Source organism: Zonotrichia albicollis, chromosome 1 (assembly GCF_047830755.1).
Source record: "Zonotrichia albicollis isolate bZonAlb1 chromosome 1, bZonAlb1.hap1, whole genome shotgun sequence".
In the NCBI taxonomy this organism is placed as follows: domain Eukaryota; kingdom Metazoa; phylum Chordata; class Aves; order Passeriformes; family Passerellidae; genus Zonotrichia; species Zonotrichia albicollis.
In genome coordinates, this window is record NC_133819.1 from 101843177 (window position 1) to 101866852 (window position 23676).

The window sequence follows — 23676 nt, forward strand, 5'->3', positions numbered from 1 at the left end:
CGGTTGCGGGCTCGCCGCTCGGCCTCCTGCGGACAGGCTCGCGCGCCCTGGCGGCCGCCGCCATCATGTCCGCCGCCATCGAGCAGGAGTTCCAGGAGATCGACGCCACGAACGACTGGCAGGCGCGTTATCTGGTGAGCCGAGCGGCGTGGTCGGCTCTAGCCGGAGAGCCGCAGGGAGGGAGGAACGGCGTGGGGCGAAAGACCCGCGGGCCGGCAGCACCCGTGCCTGGCGTGCGGCTCCGCCGCCGCCTCAGCAGCGGGGAGAGCGGAAGTCGCTGGGCCAACACGACTCTCGCCCTCAGGTGCGAGCAGCGGAGCCGTGGGCAAGCGCTACGCATGCGCACTCGGGGCGGGCTCGGTGGCGCGCAGGCGCGGGGCGAGGCGCGTGCGCGGGCTCGGACGCGGCTCCGGGTCCGCGCTGCCCCCGGGGCTGAACGGAGCCGGGACCGCTCCGAACCGGGACCGCTTCGAGCCGCGACAGCCGCCCCGGGGCTCTCGCGGCTTGTGGGCGCTGTGGGAAGCTGTGTCCGATAGGGCGGATTCGGCTGAGGCTTGGGTGCCCCCCCCAACGCTCCGCTGGTTCGTGCGGCTCCTCAGGCACCCGTGCTCCCTCCTCAGCCCCCGTTCCCGCTGCCTTGGCCAGCTCGGCGTCTGCTGCGGGGGCTCTGCGCGAGTGGCTGTAAATAAAATGCAGTATTTGCAGTTTTATTTTTAACGAGATTAAGAACTTCCGAGAACACTCAGTTCCATAAAACAGGCATTATGTATCATCTAGAGCAGTTATTTAAGCTCGCAGTATTTTATAGCACTACTTCACAAATTAGGAAAGAGAACCGAACCCCCAAAGTTTTCTTTACTGTCTTCAAATTATGCTTTTTCTCTGTTGAATCAGTAATTTATGTGATTTATATGTGACTCAAATGCAGCATCTCTACTGCAGTATTTCAGATGTTGCAGTTTTGGATATATTTGTATTACAAATAAGTAGGATCTAGCACCAAGCCTGCCAGAGTTCAGGAAGGGTTTGGACACTGCTTTCAGGCACATGGTGTGGTACTTGGGGTTATTCTGTGCACAGTCAGGAGCTGGACTTGATGGTCTTCGTGGGTTCCTTCCAGGTCTGGATGTGCTGTGATTCTGTGTGATGGCTGGATATTATGTGGGAAAACGGATTTCCAAATTAGTAATTAAATTTCTTTAAATTTAATTCTTTTTAGCAAGCCTACCCTCCCACACCATCACAAAATTGCTAGAAGTATTTCTAGCTATTTTAATACTTCTTTACCAAAGCTTGGGTCTGTTCCTGTGCACTGATGGTGCAGGTGCTTTAAGAAACAGAATATGTTGCATCCTGTTACTGAGTAATACAAAATTTACCTTTCATCGAAACTCGGTGTGCATGTCTGCCAGATCCATTTGTTCCATGAGCAAGTTCCCTAAGCTTGTCAGCCATGTAAACAAGAGAAGTTCCTTCCAGTGTGCTGTATCAAAATGGAAAACCTAACAGATCAAGAGGTTTTTATACAAAGATGTGGAGTATTGCTGCTTGGAAGTTGCTGCTCCACATTGTGATTTATGTTCTTTGCAGATTGGCAGTACATTTTACAGAAAGGTCATGCAAGCAGTGCTAAAAATTAGAGCGTTTTTTTGTACGTTCTGTTTCCGCTGATGCCCTTTCTGGCTGTGTTCATTGTCTGGGAATAGACTAGACCATTTAGGAAGTTTGAAGACAGAGATAGTGGGAACATTGAGAAGACCAAATAATGCTCAGTTGTAATAAATTTAAATGCCCTTTGGGACATAATGATCAAATGTGGCAACATAATCTAAAAACAGAAGGAGAATTCAAAGTAAAATATTGTTAATTCTGTACTAAGCAACATTTCTGCTGAGATGGCATCAGTACAGAGATATAAATACAGAGTACTTTGAAGACCATTTTCAGTTTTCTACATAAGGTAATTCTGTATGCCTTAGTGAGATTGTAGAAAAGGTGCACTCAGGGAAAAAATCAATAAAGCAGAACATTCAGAACGTGTGAACAGTAGGGTCCTTAAAATAGTGTGTGAGTCTGAGTATCTCAAAGATCATTAGAAGGTTTGTGTTAATGCATGGGGAGAACAGGCTTTGATTCACATTGATATTTGGGACTCCAGAATTCTTCATATTGGTTCACATTTAACTACAGCTGTATGGGATGAGCCATCAAACCACCAAGAATAATCCTATGGCCCTTAATAGCAGCCATAAAATCATTAACTGGTTCACTTATGTTTGTGGGGGTTTATGCTGCCAGTCACTTTAAAGGAGCCAGCAGAATACTGCTGTTGCATCTGAGTCCCTTACTGCTTTGGGAGGAAATGTGCAGCTCTGAGGTAAACTGTGAGCATAATAAGTTTTTGGGATTAGGGTTTTTTTCTTGCTTTTTGATCCTTATGCATCAGTTGCTTGTCAGATGGTGCTTACATTTGGTAGTTTTAGCCAAATGTAGGAAGATGTAAATAATAGCAGTTTGGCCATGAATGAAATGCATCTTCTGGGTGAAAATGACACTAGGGGCAGAAAAACTTGGTTTAAAAAATGTTAGTTATTGCTAATGTTGCTTAATGAATAGTATGTGTAGAATGTTAATCTTAATCATGTTGCTGGCTATAAGTAAATTATTTATTTTGTCTTTTTAAGGAAATCCGACACAAATCCAGTGACTACCCTCACAGAGTTGCAAAATATCCAGAAAACAGAAATCGAAACAGATACAGAGATGTTAGTCCATGTGAGTACCTTTTCTGCAGTCATTGCACTAGACCTTCTCTTACCTTGTCAACACTGGAGTTGATAAATCATGGTCATTGCAAATTTTGCATTTTGTTTATTTCTGTAGGCATGTGTCCTGTGATAAATGTGGTGTTTTTGGCAACAAATACAAATGTGTAAAACAGAAGGGAGAAGAGTCTGCATGTTAAACTCAATTGTGCTGAATGGTGAATGAGAGATGGTTGCAAATCACAGGTGTTAGTGTATAGGTGAATTTTTGTGAGCTGCAGAGTAATGTTTTAGAGGTTTTTTTCTCATAGGGAAATTATTTGTTTAATAGTGCTTTTTCTGTTGTAAAAATGAGTATAAAGGTTAAGTTAGTACACCTTGACTAAAAGAAATGTTTTCTTTTTGGACTGAGTGATTCTGTGCATTTTTAAGGTGGTGTGGATAAGTGCCACTCAATTTCTACTGTTGCATTAAAAAATGCTTGAAGTTTTGTTGGTTTTGCCCGTGTAGTAAATAAGGTGTGGAGTGCTTTGTACTTCTACTGACTGCCATAAAATGGTCTTTTTGACATAAGGATTTTATGTCTCACATGAAAAAAAAATTTTTAGACCAGCTTCTCTGCTACAGAGATGCTGTGGGCTTCTTTTCATCAGCATTTTACTTCAGAAATTGTAAGCCAAAATTAGCATTTTACTTCAGAAATTGTAAGCCAAAATTATTGCGAAAAGGTATGTGAGCTACAGATAGTGGAAAACATTATACAGCTTTAAATTTTTTGTAGTATATTAAAGTTGGGACAGATAACATGTTTATGTGTTCCTTGTGAAGTTTCCCAGAATACTCAAGGGTCCTAAAAACCACTTTGTTACTGGATCTAGAGTTTTTGGAGGGTTGCTGGTATATTAGGGCTTTTTGCTTGAGAGCCTGATCTGAATACCTATTCTAAGATTTGGAGAAGTGCTGAGCTCCTTGTTTCCAGTTGAAAGTTGTGGTGACAGCATGTGCACAGCGCTTCTCAAAATGGCACAGAAAGGGTCCTGGATTGAGTCACACTGGTGAGATGCAGCGCTGCTCCTTAGGCTGCTGCCAGGATGCTCCCCTGGCACGGTGAATTTGTACCAGATGGGTCCAGTCTGGCGTGGTACTGAACCCCCCTCCCTGAAATTTTCTGTAAATCCATTTCCCACACGTGCTGATGGAACTCAGCCTCAGAATTCAGTGCATGGCCTGCTGGCTGTGTCTGCATGGCATCCCATTGGAGGAGTGTCCCATGCTGAGGAAGATCCTTCAGATGGGCCAAGGCTGACTGACTGGCACCAGGCTCAGAAATGGAGCCAGGCCTCTGGTGGTCACAAGATGGTCTGTGCAGAGGCACTTGAGTGTCCTGGCTTTGCTGTCCTGTTGCAGCACAGCATTAGCATCTTACCATCTCTGAAAGAGATGTTTTATTAAATTTCTGTTTCATATCTAAGTTGCAATGGGGGTTGTAAGATTAGAAGGCAAGAAGTAAGATTTGAGTCCAGAAGTCCTAGGTTCTAGTGCTGGGTCTAACATCCTATACAATTTCCATGTCAGATGCTGTGTCTGTGCATTTATCTACTGTTTCTCCCATACATGAATGTAATTCATATCAAGAGAGTGAAGATTTACTTTCAAACTGTTTGCACTTTTTTCTTTTTAAAAATAGTGTTTCTAAAAGAAGTAAAAATGCATGATATTATTTAAGTAGTACCTAATAATGCCTCCAGTAATACCTTATGGACGTGACTTGTATTCATCTCCTGCAGCTATCTGGAGCTCAATATTTTCCTTAATCATGGCATGCCTTTTACAGTAGTGGGGAGCATCAAACGCCTTTGCTTTAGTCATGGCAAAACCTGCTTCTGAAATGCATGTTTAGCCAGTAGAAAAAAATATGAATGATTGCATTAATTCCTGGTGCCAGTGCAAAAGCAGAGAGACAGATAAAATCTAAAATTGAAGTAGTGGTTTAGCTTAGGAAAAGGCTAGAGCTTTTCTGTTACACTCTGACATAGATTATTACATGATGAATGAACTGAATAAGATGGTGAATTTTATGGAGAATGAGTCAGTTTCTAGCATTTATAAAAGAAGGATGGTTTGAATTGGTCCACCTAGATAGCTTGCAGAACTGGGCACTAGGAACAAAGTTGTATCAGGAGAACAGAACAAAACACTGTTTGAACTAGCTAATTCTTCCTGAATTTTACTTCTGTATTTTTAAATATGACTCAGTTGCTTCAGTAAGAACGATGAGAGTCAGGAGCAGAAAGAGGCCTGGAAGGGCAGTATATGATAAATAAGATTTCAAGGTAGCAGTGCCTAAATTTCAAAGCAGCTGGGATAAAAGCTGCATAGTTTGGTCACTGTGGTGAACACATCTAATTGTGGTGCATGCATGCAAGGACTTGGTGTTGCAGAAATGTGAGACAACTCAGACCCACACAATCTTGACATTTCAGTCCTTCACTTTACGAATTTCAGTGCTTTTTAACAGTGTTTTGATGAAAAACAAGTGGTACTAATATTCTCAAATAGTCAAATGCCTTCAGAACCAGCTGTTGGACTTTTAAAATCTAGCTACTTAATCATACTGGAAGATGTACTTTAAAGAAAGAGTTTTATTTCTCCAAAAGCAATGAGAAAATGGTTTGTTAACCATGGTAGCTGCCAGGCCTGTCTACAATCTGAGGTGGTGTGTCTGCAAGAGGAAGTGCAAAGGTTGTTCAGTTTTACGGGAAATATGTCAATGATGAGTCCAGGCAAAAATATTTTGGGTTGGTTTGCCCCGTTTCAACTGTGATACCTGGGACAAATACACTGAAACAAAGTTGTGTCTGTTCCATACATTTCTAGATAAAAGTTGATTTGTTTGCTGGGAAAGGTCAAGCATCGCTGCCCATTATGGTTGAATTTCACAGTGTTTCCTGTTTCATAAGTATTTTTGTTAGTGTCCGTTTTCATTGGCTAAAGATCTGTAGCATGTGTAAGTTTGGTTTGGTAAAAGCCCTCAAGAATTACTGCCTAGATGAAAAAAAAAATAGCAGTCTAATAGTTTGGTATTAGTCTAGAATAGGCAGAGGAGTATTTTGGCTTCATAGTACTGAAACAGGAAGTTAATCTGAAATAGGTTTGGTTTGACAGCCAGTCATTTCCGGACAGATGAAACTATTTCTCAGAAAACGTTGTTAACAGAGGAAAGTAACTTGTGGGATTGTTATTCTTTATTAATAATTTTAATGAAACTCCAAAGATTTCTGTAATTAACTTTCTTTCTAAATCTTAACCTTGGTTCTTATCAGTGAAGTCTAGTGTCTCAGATTGACTGGAAAGACCTTTAGAGCTGAGGTCCCAGATTTACAGGCAAGAAGGAAATCCCCTCAGCAAAATTGGAAGGATTTTTTTTTTTGCCTTTTGCTTTTGGAGGGTAGATGGGGGTTTACACAATTTTGTCTTTAGCCTTCCTTTGTAATATGGTGTGTTGCTCAAGAACCTGGGTCATCTGAGCATTTTTGCTGTGATAGATCATGTTGCTTTTAGAAGATCTTGCAATATAGTGATCTCTCATGTTCCTGCGGCCTTGAGTAGATTTTGTGTCAGATCTTTCAACCATAGGCTTATAGAGTACAGGAGAGGAACATGAAGAGAATTGTGCTTTACAGAACAGAGTTGGAGCTGATTTGAATAGTTTTTACACATGGTGCTGATTAATTATCATTGCAGGAATGTTTGTTCCCTTTCTGTCCTGTGCTTCCAGTGTATGTGCTGAGAGCAGGGAGATGTTCAGCCCAGAATAAGCCTGCTACATTTCTTGTCCACGTTAGAAGCTGACATTGGTGATTTTATGATGTTATCTAATGATTCTCTAAAACATCTTACCACGTGAAACATTGTAAAATAAACTCAACTTGCTGTTGAGTTTGGAGATACTTCTTCCTTTGGGGTTGGGGAAGAGGGGAATTTTATAGCACATGCTGATGTAAACTTTATTGTGCCCTAAGATTTTTTCCCATAATCCTGATTGCAATTGTACGGGTGCTATGCAGCAGTGACATGTATATTTTGGTATGAATACATTTCAGTGGTGAGCTAGGCCGTGACTGATGGCATTCATTGTGTACAACCAGTGACAGGGTGGTGAGGAAAAGTCATTTTGCCTTTCCTTTGCCTTAGGCTACCTCTGAAACTTGAGACTGTAAGTCTGGTGACAGAGTATTGCAATTTTAATAATTTAGCAGCTCAGATAGGCTAGATTTAGATTAGTGAAATGGAAGGGATTTGTTGGTAGGCGGGAAAGGTTAGGCAGGGTCACTGGGATGGCTTGCGGCTGCATGTTTTATTTATGACTTTCTTTAATCCACTAAGTAGCATTTCTCCTTCCTCTATTGTTAATAGCTCTATATTTGGGGGACCAGAGATGTCTCATGGATAAAAAAAATTTTGAAGCTATACAGTGTTCTAGAAACACACTTGTTTTATAATGAAAGCCTTTCATTAATCAACTGCAAGAACTGCGTGATGTAAAATACCAAACATTTTTTATCTTTATTTCAACTGGATCTGTCATTTTTTGTTGAGCAAGAGATGGGCAGATTGATGAGCATTGTGAAGTTTTGGGAAGTATTGTCACTGGGATGGAGTTCCACTGGAAATGGGTAATCAGAATTTGCTTACTCAGACAGGGTCATTCTGGGAGTGTTTTTTCTCAGTGCAGGAGCCAGAATGAGAATAATTTTTAAGGTTTCCACTTCCTTTTCAGGCTGTGTAGTTTGTCAAAATAGGGGAATTAGCACTTCAGAAAAGCAGTACTGTGTTTTAGCTGCTGTGGGCATGGCAACACATAAGCTAAATCTTATCTTAAAGATAGGTTTATCATTCATATAAATCTAAGTACTTGGTAACTGGAAATTATATACATACGGGAAATACATTACAGCTAACTCACTGTCAAAAGCTGGCTTGCTTCAGTTAATTCAGAAGAGCAAGCCAGGGTTTGAATGAGGTTTCTAGGTCATTGTGTCCTTTAAGAACCTCATCCCTTGAAAGAAGAGAAATCAATATATTCTAGTGGTTTTTGGTTTTTTTTTTGTCCTTTGGACTGTCTGCCAGAGTACTTGCAGGATCTCTTCTGTTTTAGTTGGGGAGGGAGAGAGAGGCTGGCTGTGCATAGAATTTCTTATTAAAGGGACTTAAAAAAAAACAACTTGCAGAACTTTAGTTGTTATATTTACAAAGCAAAATGTGCAAGAAGGGAAAAAATGAATCTGAGAATGTAAGGATTACAGTAGGAATCCTCCTTGGGGGCTGCAGTTATTTGTCCCTGGCAGCAGTACAGCAGCTGCCGCCGGGTGATTAAACTGTTAACTGTGCTTGCTTGCGTCACCTTTCCGAGAACACTGGTACCGGTATGTGTGATTTACTATAACAAGATCTTAAGTTTTTCCTGTTGGCAAATGACATGTAATATTTACAGAGCTCTTGGTTTCTTTCCAGTAGAAACATTTCAGATAAAGTGATACATGAAAGGAAAAAGTAATGCTTTCCTATCCTGGCAAAATAATATCAAAGAGATATATTTTACTTTAAAATGCACATGTGTCTTAATTTTGCTGTGTCTTGGCTTTGATAATATTTTTTTTTCTTCATACAGGGGTATCATAATTCTTTTAAGACTCCTGAAAGTTAAGATGGTCTTGCCTTACAGCTGGAATGCTAATGAAAACAGACTAACCCAGTATATCAAAAATAATTTTTCAGCATTTTTCTGTTCTCTGCACGTTCGTATGTGACTGCATATAAAAGCTAGGAGCTAAGGGAGGTGGGGCAACAACCCCAAATTTGAGTGCTTCAGCAGCAGCAAACCAGTTCTACTTTACTGTTGACTTCTTTACTCAAATCCAACAAGATCATCTTTGGTGGTTGCCAATAGCAGAGGGAGAAATTAAAGGCAGATCAAAACCTAGTAAATGTAGTTTTCCCAGGTTTCCAAACACATGGAAAGTATTCATATTAAATCATACAAGCAGTCTGTAGAACAAGAATCTATCTAATTCTTTAACTGGTTTTTGATTGCCATCAGCTTTTTGCCTATCCAGGTTTATATAAGCCTGGTGCTGCACAGGCTGCCTGTGAGTTCATCTATTGCAGTTGTGCTGAATTTGATACTTGGTAGTTGCTAATGTCTTTGTGTGTTTCCCAAAGTGTTTGTCTAAAGGAAGTATGAGCCTTTTGGTGCAAGGATGGGTGGGCTGGCATTTAAACAGCAGTCTGGGCACTACTTGAGTTTTGTGGGTCAGACTAAGTGAATTCAATTTTAAAAACTGGTATTGCATCATGATTCACTTTGCTGTCAGTTTCCTTATGGAATCTATTCCATCTCTTCCTGAGATATGTTGAAGTTTCTTAAAGTAATTTTAGTTTGCTATTTTTTATTTACTCTTCTTATTCTGCTAGATGTTGAGCTTCAGGAGGTTTACAGTCAGTTGAATCTCGTTTTCTGGCATGTAGTTGTTTACAGATTTTAAATTGAAATTACTGTTTATTTCATACAGTGACTGATAAATGGCTGGAGGATTACTTACTGCCAACAAGTCTGATTACCTAAATATCTTCTAGAGGTTCATAAACCTCCTAGAGGTTCATAAATCACATGCTAAAAGGTTCTAGAAACAGCCACAATGACTTTTTATTATGCAGTTTTCTAGTTTGACAGTATGATAATCTTTCTCATTTTAATAGTAGAATTTTAAATAGAGTCCTTTGCTTGTCTCTGCCATAAAAAGGGAAATCGTCAGTCTTGCTTGTGTAATTTTGAGATGAAACCATGTTGTTAGATTAGGCTTCATTTAATTGGATGATTTGTTGATTATTTTTGGTTTTGCATGCGCCTTTTTAGTATTTTTGTGTTGTATAATATTAGACAATAGCTTACAGGGAAAATGAAATTATTCAAATTCAAGCCTGGCTTGAATTACTGCAAGTAGATTTTCCTGGTTTTTTTTTAGCTGTGTGAGCTTAGCTTTATGATTCTACACCAACCTGTGAAACTTCAGTTCACCAAAAGTCTCAGAATTTAGGAAATAATGAACTTAGGAAACAGTGCTGTGGAGTGATCTGGTGTGATAGGACAGTTGTTTGGTGTGAGTTGTGGTGCTGTTATATTAAGGAAGTGTAACTGTTGAGGGATGACTGTGAGGACCTTTAGGCTTGTGTGGGAGTGTTAATTTGTTTGCTTGGGTTTTTTTTAAAGAAAAATAGGTATTCCAGTTTTCTGAGCAGCTTCTATTAATAGCTGCCTGAAATTACTCTGATGAAATGCCAATGGGAGAATGGGACAGTTATCAAAGTTATGTGAGAAATTAGTTTTTCTTATTTGAGTTTGCTGTTTGGGTCTTACAGCAAAATTTAGTTCTAGTTGCTTGTAGACTAGACCTAAACCTAAACTTGCCTGTTAAAGAGTATTCATCGAGATGGATGCATCATTAATTCTTAATTTTCTTTTGAATTTTAGATGATCACAGTCGTGTAAAACTCCAGAACACCGAGAATGATTATATCAATGCCAGCCTAGTGGTCATAGAAGAAGCTCAGAGATATTATATTTTAACACAGGTAAGCAGTACAATTACTGGGTTATTACAGGGATTGAGAATCTAGGGAGGGGGATTTGTACAGTTGTAATTCATATTTGGATTGTTTCATCTCTCCGTGAATTAAAAGTATCTCATTATTACATGAAGTACAGTATCTGTGTGATATAGTTGTTAACAGATTATTTTATAAGAAAAGCTAAAGGGGATATTGAAGTATGAGTAATTTACTGCATATGAAGCTTCTCAAATACTTCTTGCACTTTTTTTCAGTTCTTTTGTAAATATGTTGCAACAATACTTTGACCCCTTAAGCCATCTTGTACCCTCTGAGCATGCCTGCAGTAGCTTTTCTTTTAACAGTGCAGTAGTGGCGATGCTTAAACCAAAATAACTATTCCCTGAGTTCTTACTGATTTGTTGTTTGCTTTTGTTTGGTATTTTTTTCCTTAAAAAAACCCCAGCCTTTTTAAGTTCTGGAATGATCTGTGGCTACTTTCTTGCCTGCCATTTCTATAATTCTATTAATAATTTGTTTAAACTTAAGGGGAAGACTCTTTCCTGTTTCCCACAGTGAACTATGTGCTCAAACACTGCTTTGCCTATACATTCTCATGCCTATTTTTGTATTTTTTACTACACAGGGTCCACTACCTAACACATGTTGTCATTTTTGGCTAATGGTATGGCAACAACAAACCAAAGCAGTTGTCATGTTGAACAGGATTGTTGAAAAAGAATCGGTAAGTGACATTGGGCATAAAGTTGTAAAATAAGCCACACAATTTTAATACAGTTGAGCAATGTTTGATTGTTACATTAGAAGAACTAATAAATATCCTCACTTGTGTGCAGTATAATATGTATTTAAGATGACAGTGAAGTGTGGGAGCTAAGACCTGCAGTTTGGTGAAAATAGCATCTAACAAACGCACATCCAGAAAGGTGAAAATAGCATTCTGAGAAAGGGTGTACAAATAGAACTGGTGAGGAGTAGAGGCAGTGCAAGATGTTCCCAGGACAAAATGGAAGGTGTGAAAAAAAATAGATTGATTCTTCTAACTGTCATGGAGGAGCACATCTGTTATATAGAGATGTTAGCAGTAACAATGAAGGCAGACTGCTGCCCAAGAGCTGTTGAATTGATCTATTAAGTTAGTTATTTTTGATTCTTTAGAACCATTGACATATGTGCAGAATACACAAATCTGCTGTTGTGATGTAGTTTTTCTGCTATGGTGCCTGAAAGCATTGCATATTTTTGTTATAAATGCATGTCATTTGAGGTTAATGTTTTTTATTCATTGCAGATTTGTGAAAAAAAATTGACTGGTCTGTTAAAAAGTCACCTATTTTCTTGTGCAAAAAAAATCCTAGAGAAAGTTTGAGTGCAGAGCAAGAGGAATACAAGACAGAGAATAGTTTTGCATTGGTTTGTTGATTATTTTGTTTGACTAGAACCTTCCAGTATTCAGCAGGCCTGGGTAGAACTAGATGTGATAGATGAGTTCTGTAAATGTGCAGGTGTGCAAGTCAGAAACAAAGGGGAGAAGTGCTGAAATAGCTGAGCAGAGATCTCAGTTCCCTGTGGAGAACTGGAGGGGGGAGGGGGAAGGCTTAAGATGTATCTCAAAGCTTGTTAGCCATGTGATGGAAGAAAGCATAAACGCATAAAACTGGAATGCATAATAGCCACTGAAACAGTTGTAGTAACTTAGCTGTAAACATTGTGGACTTCAGGAATTCCTCAAAGTGGGAGCAGGTGCTTGAGTCTTCTGTATTGAACAGTGTGGACTCAGAATTTGCACATGCAAAGCCTAACATACTAGGATATTTAACAAGATTTTTCTTTTTTTCTTTTCCCTTTTTCTTTCTCTTAAAAAATCCATTAGGTGAAGTGTGCGCAGTACTGGCCAACAAAAAAAGACGATGTTATGACATTCAATGAAACAGGATTCCGTGTGAGACTGGTGTCTGAAGATGTCAAATCCTATTACACAGTGCATCTACTGCAATTAGAAAATATCAATGTAAGCTTTGCTCAGTCTGTACAGCTCCTATTTGTGGGCTTAAGTGTGTCATGAGAACAACTTAGCATGATGTCACTTCAGGTTTGAGTGAGCCTTTACACTGGAAATTTTAATGCACTTTGCTTCTGAGAATGTTGAAGATGTTTGTGTGGAAATAAGCAGGTGATTTAGACCTCAGCTTATACATTAGGAGAGATAACATCTTTGGCATTTGTGTACTTGTATTTTCCATTTAATACCTTAACATGCTGAATTCTAAGTGATGGTAGTGGTGATTCTAAAAGGAGCTGTAAGAATTAACTTAAGGGAGGAACACAAGAGTAGAAAATTCTGATTTCCTTTGAATATCAGATACCTGACTGAGTAATTACTGATTTTGTACTGGAACTTGAGATTTCTATGTAATTTAGTCTAGCTGTCTTAAGTTTTTTGGGGGAGGAGTGATTACCATCTGTAGGTAGGTAACTTTATCTTCTCTTGCTCCACCTCCCCTTTTGCTCCATAGAACCAACCATCCTTTTCTCTTAAAAAATTAAGCACATTGACAATTTAACCAAGCTAAGCTTAAAATAATTGTTTCTGGCCTGAGCTTGGGTTGGAGCTTCTGTTTCAGATTGGAAGACAGGATTGAAGAGCTCGTCTGTTTGTTCCAGCTATGTCTTGTAAAATATTATCTCTTCCTATAAATCTTGCCTTATTTTAATTGAAAGTGCCAGTATGGCAAGTTTTCAAGGTCATCTTTGTCAGAGAACTTGGGAAAACAAAGCTTGAAGGTGTTCTGCCTGTTGTTTTGTACAACCATTGATCTGTTTGAATTTATAGTAACTATTGATGGTGTTCTGAGATAATATTCATTAATTCATAACCTCCCTCATGAGATCAACATGAAAAAACTTGGCATATTATTGCTTGGTCTTCTCCATGTTAGAAGAGCTTTATGAAATATTGTCCTGCTGACCTGAATAATTCCTCTTTAGTAGTTTGTTTATTGACAGCAAAGGCAAAAGAAAGATGAGTAATGCTGGGTAGCTAGTGCCTGAAAAAGAACAATTCTGCCTTTTGGAAAGCTGAGGCAAGTTTTCCTAACTACCAGAAAGGCTTCTTTGTGGAATTGTTCAGCTGATGTTGGCTCTTACTTTTAAACTTCCTATTTTCAAAGGATGCAATTTTTTTTATGTTTGAATATTTTGTTTATGTTTGAACATGACATTAACTGGAAAATGCAGAAATGCCTCAGGGAACAGCACAGTGTATACTTTAATAGACTTTCGGGTTGGAGATATTGAGCACTTAAATTTCTGGGTTTGTTTTGGACCAGCAGTGCAGACCTGTCAGCACTGTACAGAGTTTCTTGTGTGTCATTGTCCTGGTTTAAGATGGCAAACCCAGGACAGTGATATAAATCAGTTTCACAAATACCAATCTTTCTGTAATGAATTTTTATTTTATATCTGTAACACTCTGGTAAGGCTCCATGAACATGAACTCCAACACATAATTTTTGTAGGAGAAGCAGAACATACTTGGTTCCTCAAGCAAAAAAAGCTGCATAGTTTCTAGTCTAAAACTGTCAATGTTATGTGCAGCGTTTTGTAAGAATTTGATAATTATACCATAAAACTTGTGGGAACTGGCTATTCACAGTAAGTTGAAATGTGAGCTTAACTGTGTTTATGTAAGTTATTCTGCAGGGGCCTTTGGTGGAGGCAGTGTAAGACATTTAGCCACTCAATGCCTGGAATATAGGATGACTCATGAACAAAATATACTCTGAATGCCCAGAATACTTAAAATTAAGTATTTCCTTGAAAACAGAGAGAACCAAGGTTGTCTTTATAATGCAAGCATTCTGAGCTCCATTAAGTTTGTCTTACTGCAGCAAATTTCTTTAAGAGATAAACAAAATATGGGTATATGAAGAGTCAAGTGTTTATGTGGTTACCAATGAAACAACCTCTGAGTAGTTGGTTGGTTGGTTTTGTTGCTTGTGTTAAAGATTGCTTAGAAATACAAGTGGGATTTGGGGCTGTTCTTTCTCAGGATTGTATCCAGGTATTTGTTGGTTTGATTTTTTTTCTTTTACATCTGTTACAGGAAAATTTTGTTCTTAGGGCTAGCACAGAGAAAATGGAGAGAAAATGGTGTTTATTGGTAACTTTCCAAAAGATGCCTAATGTTCTTTGTTTTGCTGGTGATCATTTTTGAATTTGCTTATTTTTTTGCCTGACCCAATCTGCATTTTAGAATGCAGGTATTTGAAGCTGCTTTTCCACCACGGTTCATTTCGTATCTTCCATGGGTTTGGTGGTATCAGTTGTCAGCTTTTCTGAAAGTTGAGTACTGCTTTCTACTGGAATAGTTCAGTTATCAGAACTGTCCCTTAATAGAGACTTACTGTGAAGGCTTCCACCAACCAGTGCCCCTTGGAAAATAAAGGAGAAGAAAGATAATGTGCTCATGTTAAAATTTTATAATAATTTATGAGTGAAGCTGTTGAATGGCTGTGGTTTGAAGCAAAGTCGCCCAGCTTACTGGAGAAGTCATAGCAAGGTGTATGAGAGCCTGTTAAATCTGTAAAATAACCTTTGCCAAATGCTGCAGGAGAATTGTTAGATACTGATATCTAACTTGGGAAAGACTCCACCTTGTGTTGAATATGTATTTTTCTATTATTCTTTATTGTTGCTTTTAGCTTTTTTATTCCTTAATGTCACAACTTTTTGTATTGGTCTTTAGAGAAAGAAACTTTGTTTTCAGTAGTTTCAGGTACAGACTAATTCAGACAAACTATGCAAGGGCAAATGAACATCAGATCTTCAGGGAAGACAGGGATTGCTTGGATAAGGAAAAAGAGCAGTGGAATTTGATATTGCAGAAGGAAGCTTTCTGAATGTATCTCAGCCTGGGTTTCTGGAAGTAAGAATACAGCAGTAGGAGAGGTTTGCGAAGAAAATACTTGTTGGTGGAGAAAGGACTAGGACAAATGAACTAAATTTGATGTGACACTGGTGGGGTGATACTTTAGAGTGAGGACTGTTAATAAATCTCTAGTGGAATCTTGGGTCTTCTACAAATAGCAAATATTTGGAAAAACCCGTTAGTAAAATGGATTCTCAACTTAGTACAAAGCTTCTGTGTGGCTGTGACTGTCAGATTAAGGTAATGCAAGGCTGCTTAGCTGATCCTGTGGATGAACCAGAATGTTTCTGATAATTATTTGTCCCCCTTGTCCTCAAGGCCATTTTTATTTAAATTTTGGAAAACATTTTGGCCATCATGAATGAGCAAATAGAGGAGACTCTGGTAGAAGTTGATTTATGATTTTGAATTTCAGTTTGTAGAATATTGCCATTAGAGGATGCCTTTTCATTTTTATATGATCAAATTAGTTGTTAATGAACTTAAGGCAAGTTCATTAAATATGGAACCACTGTAGCGTTGTAGGTGTTTTATGTCTCCATGTATTTGACCCTTTCAGTAGCACTTTGATTATGGCTTTTATCAGCAGTGTGTGAAACATAACAGACCAGCATTGTTTTGTTATTCCCTTTTTGATTTTTACTTGACCCTGAAGGCACCAACTTCACCTTTGAGCATTTTGGTAGTGCTTTGTTCATGTTCAAACTCTCATGTGACTGAACTACCTGAAGTTACTCTGAAGATTTTTGCTCCTTTTTGTTTGGAGTGATTGGATAGTCACTGTAAAAAGGTTATGGCAAGGCTTGTTTTGCTGGAAGTTAATCTACATTCCTGTTATGTTCAAGTCCTCATGTGGATCTCTGTAACTTGGAGCTTGTCCTTTGATCATCTTTTGATTATGCTGTTGATGTTTCCAGTAGTCGGTGCAGCGCTGTGCAGAGTGGTGTCTGTCTTTGCAAGTTCATCAGGTTTAGCTATCTTGGTTATTTATAGAAAACTTATCCCAATAGTTCATAAAACTTCCACAGTTTGAGTAATTTAACCAAAATAGTTTTGTCCCATGGTCATTCAAGGATTTTCTTGGTTTTGGTAGCTAGTTTTAGGGAATAAATCTTGGAAAATTGCATTGTGGTTACCGTAGAACTAGCTGGTTTTCAGTTACCATGCAGAAATATATAATATTTCTATGTTATATCCCTTGTGTATTACATATAAAATTTTATAGCACTGCCTGAGTCTTTGAAGTCCAGGGGTTTTTATTTGAAGAGATTTGCTAGTTTCCTGGTAACACTTCAAATCAAATTAGTTGTTATTTAAATTTGACTTTTTGTCCATCAAGAGTTGCGAATCAAAAAGCCAGACCTCTTCTCGTAACAGTCCCACGTCACTTCATGGAAGTGCTGTGTGGCTCAGTGACTGGGAGCTGTTTGAGAAAGGGTGGTACAGATCCTCACAAAGGCAGTGTTTCAGCTGTACAGCCTGGCTGCCAAGCACCACTTGAAAGAGCCATTCTGTTTAAGAGCAGTGTGGGAGCTTTGAAATACCCAAATGGGATTTGGCTGTAGGATTAGAGGCTGCAAATTCAAAGATGACCAGCTGGTTCCAGTGCCTCGCAGTGGGGCTCTTGAAGAGTGATGAAGAGAATATGTATTTCTAGAATGAGCTGAAGGGTTGGAAAATCATGGGATGGATAAAGCCTCCATACAAGAAAGGAAGGAAAAATGTAGTTCTGTGGGTTACAGCAGAATGACGTACAACAGCGCTGTTTCATTTCTCTTTTACAAATAACTATTTCAGATTAGTATATAAGTAGGGTCACACTTAGCCATACATACTTTGTTCTTTTTCTTCAGGCAGAAGATGCCAGTGCTTGTTAGGGGTAAAAAACCCACACAAAAGAACCCCCCCTAACCAAACAAAAGCCCACACAAACAAACCCCACAGGTCACCTTTCTTGAGGTGACAGAAAAAGGCATTTTTACCTTCTTGAGGTGTAAGGGATGCTTTCAGAATGTTGAAGTAGGGAATATCAATTGCTACCTACAGAGATCATCTAGAAACAACTTCAGCCTTTACTTAGCATGTGCATTTAGCTCACCTCTCTAGTTTTTCTCTTAGTTTTGTTTTTAAAGTGATGAATTGTTTTTCTTAGAAATTGAGGAAATTGCTTAAGTGTTACTTAGAGATTTCTTATGAAAAATGTGTCTGCTTCATAATTTTTAAACAGGTCATTCAGTTCATTTGTGAGTTAACTTGCTACTTGAAAAACTAGGTACAGAAGAGCAGTAGGAGAGCAAATGCAAACTCTTTAATCTTTGCTCAGATAAGGGGAAGTCCCAGTATATTTATACAGTTTGGGGCCTGATACTCCTTTTTTTCCCTATGAAATCTTAACGTAAACTTGTTTTCCCAATATTGTAGATCACACTTTATTGTCCTTGTTGGGCACCTAGCCAAAAGACAAAATATTTCTGGAAGATAGCTGTGCATCTGAGAGTGACTGGACTTGTGTTAATATCCATTGTTTTCTGTGAAAGTGTTGGCAGTCTTGCAGTATTGGGCATTGAAGGCAAAAGACAAGTTGGGAGACTTATTTTTGTTACTGCAGAAACCACGAAGTGAATTCTTTTAGTTTCACAAAGGAATTTCATAAATTGTCTCTCACAGGAAGTAGAAACAGACTGAGCACATGAAGAACAGTAGAATTTATTTTAATTCATGGCTATATTTTACTGTTGCTGAAGAAGAAGAATACCTTTTGTGGAATACATTGATTTTAAATCCTTTTGTGTTCAAACTTTGCCAAGATCTATGTAGATGTCAGTGTATGTGAAAAATTAAATAACTGAAGTCATAAATTATAGATGAATTAATAAAAAATGAAATAACTGAATTAATAAATTTTAAAAAGTAACTGAACGTGTATAAAATTTCTGAGCTAAAATCAGAATCACCATGGCAAGGAGCAGCACTTAACAGCAGGTCTGAAGTGAGTTCCATAAAATTGTGATCCAAATTTTATATACATACTCTCTTGCTTTCATTTCAGCACTTGCAGTTAGATGGTTGAGTTAGGATAGAAGCTCTAACAGAGTGGTTCTAAAGCAGCTGTATGATTTTGGAATCCCCCTTTTTGACTTAAAAAAGATAGAAAATGTCCAGCAGAAGTCCTGCTGGACATCCTGCTGCTGTATGGGTTTTATAGCCTTTTCCAGGAAGGAACGCTTCCTGCTGCTCTCAGTAATGTGGTTAGTGTACAGGAGATGTAATACCTCTTGGCATTACAGCTAGCTTGAAGCAAAGTGCAGAGTGTGCACAATGCTGACATGGGTTATTTCAGTCATGTTAATTCTAGCTGTCTAGTAACTGCTGTCAGACATTGAACTGCATTATTGGGAGTAGGACATTTGGGAGTAAATAGTAAAGCAAACCAAACATAATATTGGAAGTTTGAGAAGAAGAAGAAGGAAAAAAAGAAAAAACTCACGTGTGGTAATAATTGCAAAGGAGAAAATGACCAACTCAGATAAAACTGCTTCAGTGTGCACTGTTGGTTGTCATCCAGCTTGAAGCAAGTTACTGGGTTGTTTGTCTTAATGGGAGGTTTAAAATAGACAAGAGCTGTTGATTGAGCTTGGGAGAGTGAGCACTAACTGAGCCAAAGAGGAATCCTTTCTAGTTCTAGTGTTTATTATTTGTTTTCACTTCTAGAGTGGTGAGTCCAGGATGATCTCTCATTTTCATTATACTACGTGGCCAGACTTTGGAGTTCCTGAATCCCCAGCTTCATTCCTGAACTTCCTGTTTAAAGTCAGAGAATCTGGTTCACTGAGCCCCGAGCACGGACCTGCAGTTGTTCACTGCAGTGCGGGAATAGGACGTTCCGGCACGTTTTCATTAGTAGATACTTGTCTTGTTCTGGTAAGTGTTTGCATTCTCTCTGTCACCCCTTCCCTTGTCCTGACACCCTGCCAACCTTCCCAATATGGGCTTTCTGCTCAGAAGGCTATAAAAACATTGAAGTTAATGACATTCCAGTGGAAATTTAAATTAAGACATCATGCTTTTTTTTTCCTCACATATTTTGATGGCAAAACCACAGCTCTTGATATTTACAAATTCCTCTTGGAGTACCCCAGGACAATTATATATTCTCAAAGCTTCCTGGAAAGTAAATTGTAAACATTCTTTTCCTTTTACGTAAGATATGCTTAGAAAAGGTTGAGGATTGGTTGTTTTTTCCATATGAAAAAAGCTTGTGAATATATATTGAGATGATTGAATCTGTAAGTCTTTTTCTCCAGGGCCTTTTTAAGTGTACAGAAAATTGTTATTGTTATCAGAACTAGGATGAGAACTCAGGCATGCTCCTAATTCTGAATTTCCCCTGCTGTGCAGCCCTCTGGGTAATGGGGCTTGGCAGCCAGTTCCAGTGCCACAGGGATGTATAGATTGTTTGCTTATAGTGAACTGCATCATCTGTAATTGCTCATGACATGAGTGAACCATGAATGTTAAAAAATATTTTAAATAAATTAAAAATTTTATTGGACTTGAAAGTCCGGGCACAGAGTTTTCTCTTTGTGCTTGGTAATAGTGATAAGGACAGATTTAACTGAAATAGAATTTCAATTGAATTACAAGAGACACATTTTCTGGTGTGATTAGATCCTCTCAACTTACTTTTTTTGTTGGTTTTTTTTACTTCAATTTTTCTTTGGTTTTATGCATTTTGAAAAGCATAGAGGTATGTTTTGATGGAAATGTACTTCAGAAACACCCTGTGAATGTAATGTGGGGACAAGTGTGTGCATTGCTTGGGTTTGAGGTTCTGCTTTACATAAAGAAACTTCTGCCATAATCAGTCAATCTGAATTCTGTTCTGTTCAGAAGCAGTAGGAAATATTACTTTACAGCTCTGATTCTTATAGTCCTATTTCAAAGTCCAAATACAAGCCTGAAAAAAATTGAACATATCTATATGTCTTAATTTTAAGGCTTAATGTTAGGGTACAGTTTATTTGTTTAATATACTATCCTTGATTTGTTCATAGTAAGTTTTCATTAGATGGTTTGCATTTTTCCTTCAAAAACAAATTAGAAATAATTTGAGATGTTAATCTTCCTTATAACTAATGGAAGCATAATATGGACAAATTAGATTTTAGATTTAATTTAATGATTAATTTTTACTTGTAATTATTTTTATATACCATTGACACTTTCAATGTAACTTGCTTTACAGATGGAGAAAAAAGACCCATTTTCTGTAGATATTAAGAAGGTATTACTGGATATGAGAAAATATCGAATGGGACTTATTCAGACTCCTGATCAACTAAGGTTTTCATATATGGCTGTAATAGAAGGAGCAAAATTTATAATGGGGGATTCAACTATACAGGTAAATATTTAGCTCCATGTATTTGAACAGCAGATTGCAACAGTAGTTAAAAATAAGCTCCAGAGTATTTTAAAACATGTAATTTTATGAGATCTAAATGATTAACCTTTTTCATTAGATGCCTAGGAGGTATCAAAGGGTATCTGTTCAGTGCCTTCTATCAAACTAAACTTTTGACCCTGTGTATACATCCCCTCTTAGATAAAATATGAAAATAATTTGTCTGTCCAAACATTTAAAGAAAAAAATGGTTCAATTGATATTTTCATTACCAAAAAGGCAAGGTAATGCCCAGTGTCACTTTGAAGATAGCAAGGATCTGTTTTAGAATTTCTTTGCTATTTTCCTAGCAGATAAGTTGCCTGATGCTACAGATAATATTTATTTGTAAAGTTGCCTTGTTTCTTCATAGCCTTTAAAATTTGTGTTAGAGTTAGTACAATCTAGCCAAGTATAATGATTTTGGGTGCAAAGAGATTACCGAATCTCACTGTTTTATCAGTGCAGCTTGCACTGCCTTAAGTGGCTAGCCTGGGTGGGAGGGAGAAATGGGAGGAGAGGCTTTGAAACACATTTAATTCTGCTTTCATATGCTAGGGCTCTTTTATTTTGTTGATTTCTTGAAATCATGAAAAGGGCAGATAAGCTAAAACACATTTCCTTTCTTTGTGGTATTGGTAGTGGTCTGATTCTTCCCTTTAACAAATGTTTCTTGACTTGCTGTGTAAATAAAGAAATAATTTTACACTACTGCTAATCAACACCTAGATGGTGTGCTGCTGGTCTGGTACCTGTGCCAGATGTCTAGAAGACTTCATGATTCTTTCTAATGCTAACAGCAGTTTAGTCTCTTCATTTTATGGAAGCGTTTTCTGGTGGTATGAGGTATTGTGTCTAGTAATATTTTTCTGCTTGGCTTTTTTTGAAAGCCATGCTCCAAAGTGAGCAGCTCTGGTTCCAATACTTACCCATCTAGATCACAGGATTTCTTACTTCTGGATACAAGTGAGCATTGTCAACTCAGAATACTGCTTGTCATGTTCAAGTGTGTTATTTATTCATAGTAAGAAAATGCCTAGGAAGGCACACTTCTCTTTTGTTCTCTTTTTCTTGTTACGATTGTTCTGATGATCTTCCTTAAATCAGTGTTTCCTGCAGTGCAAGGCATTTGTCCTGATGCTTCTCTCTTTAGGCCTTGGCAATATATGCAGAAAATCAATTGGCAGTGCTCAAAAAAGCACATTTCTCCTTCAAGGTCAGCTAGGTCATTTTTATTCCATGAGGAGTGGTTGACTCTTCAGAGTGTGAGAGGTGTTCATTTCTCTCTGCTAGTGATGGAGAGGGCTTGAAGTTATTGAATGCCTCTCTTATTTAACATTAGCCAAATGTCCATCTCTGATGTCTCCTTGGATTTTGGAAGGCAGTAAACTGTGCAAACACAACTTTAGATTTTAATGGAGGAGTCAGTTCATTGTTAAAACTCATTTTGCCAGCAGTCCATTTATAAGTAGCTGATTTTTTATATCACTTTGATATTTAGTTTAGGCCAGCAGTCTTGAAATCATTCAATAGACAGGAGTCTATTGCTTGGTTTGAGAAGATTCAATTTTCAGTTCATCTGCTTTATCATAGACTTCTAAAAGTAACTGATTTTTTTTCCTACAAGGTATTCTATGTCTCTGTAGGCACTGGCTGATTCGTGTGAGAAAAATGATTGGTTTTTAGGGCTGATTCTTTTCCTTCCTGTGCACTTTCTAGGCTTCTTTTCTGCATGAAATTTTGTTGTAGCAATTAGTTCTTCAGACTGTTTATCATTAGGACAGAGATCTAGCAAAACAGGTTTATGTCCAATGCCTTTTTTTATTCCATCTGATTTCAGATTACTTCTCAAAACAAGATGAATAACTGTTTTATGATGCTGCAGATCTCTGGGCTAATGGGCCACTAAGTGAAATAATAGGCCATGACTCTGGCATAGATAACTCTAAGTTAAATTTTCCCAGTTCTCTCTTTTTAGGCAGTTCTTGTATACAAGGTCTTGCTGTATTTTGAAGCCGTAAAAGGTAAGAGCACAGCACAGGCCTGTAGCAAGTAGAGGGACATGGGAAGTGCAGGACAGTGCAGGATTTTATAGGACATAATGCTTCCTAATTGTGGAGCTGCTGTGGACAGTACAAACCCTGAAGGTTAGAGGCCTCATGCCTTTGAAGCACCATCCTGGAAATATAGAAAAAAGGATCATTGATAGTTGTTGAAGACACATCTTGACCTAACTTTATTTCTTCATCTAGCAAACTTTTTTCTTGATCTGGTAGTTCTTTTAATCTACTTCTGTGACTGTTCTTTTGGAAGACATGTTGGCAAGGGAGCCCTTTAATATTAGGGGAATGTTTGAAATGTGTTCTGCTTGTTTTCAGGAACGGTGGAAGGAGCTCTCTAAGGAGGACCAAGCGCCAAGTTCTGAGCAGTCTCCTCCACGCCCAACCAAAATAACCACAGAGAAGTACAATGGGAACAGCATAGGCCTGGAGAACAATGATCAGATGGAGAAAATAAACCCTGACCTGTCCACTAAGGTTCAAGATATCGTAGATGGGAACGTTGAAAAGTAGGCAAGATAATGAAACTTTAAAAGGCAGATACACTCAGAAGGCTGAATTATTAGGCTGCTTTGCTTATTGTAAAAACATTCAAGATCTTTCTGTAGTAGCAAGGGAGAACAGGTGGTATTTGACTGTCTTATTTAATGATTTTAAAAATACCACCTCAGTGATTCCTTGTGATTTGGTTTTATTATTCAGAAGTCAAGAGAAGAAAAGTTAATGTCTCTAACTGAAGCAGCTAGACCTCACACTTTGAAATAATTTTCTTAACAGATTGTCAGTGAACTCCACTGTGAAGTGTGAATGAGGTCCTGAAATTGTCCAGTATTTCATACTGATTTTTAA

The 23676-nt window shown here is 38.2% G+C and overlaps 1 protein-coding gene across 2 annotated transcripts in view; it reads left to right on the forward strand.

Moving 5' to 3' along the window:
• The window catches only part of PTPN2 (protein tyrosine phosphatase non-receptor type 2), a 29893-nt gene continuing 6217 nt past the window's right edge, over nucleotides 1-23676 (forward strand). For both annotated transcript variants that reach the window (XM_005486723.4, XM_005486722.4), the window contains exons 1-8: nucleotides 1-134; nucleotides 2685-2775; nucleotides 10297-10397; nucleotides 11020-11118; nucleotides 12268-12405; nucleotides 19036-19245; nucleotides 20570-20728; nucleotides 23146-23336. In XM_005486723.4, the coding sequence (XP_005486780.2) occupies nucleotides 66-134; nucleotides 2685-2775; nucleotides 10297-10397; nucleotides 11020-11118; nucleotides 12268-12405; nucleotides 19036-19245; nucleotides 20570-20728; nucleotides 23146-23336 (1058 nt within the window). In that variant the 5' untranslated portion in view covers nucleotides 1-65. The remainder of the gene's footprint in view (nucleotides 135-2684; nucleotides 2776-10296; nucleotides 10398-11019; nucleotides 11119-12267; nucleotides 12406-19035; nucleotides 19246-20569; nucleotides 20729-23145; nucleotides 23337-23676) is intronic.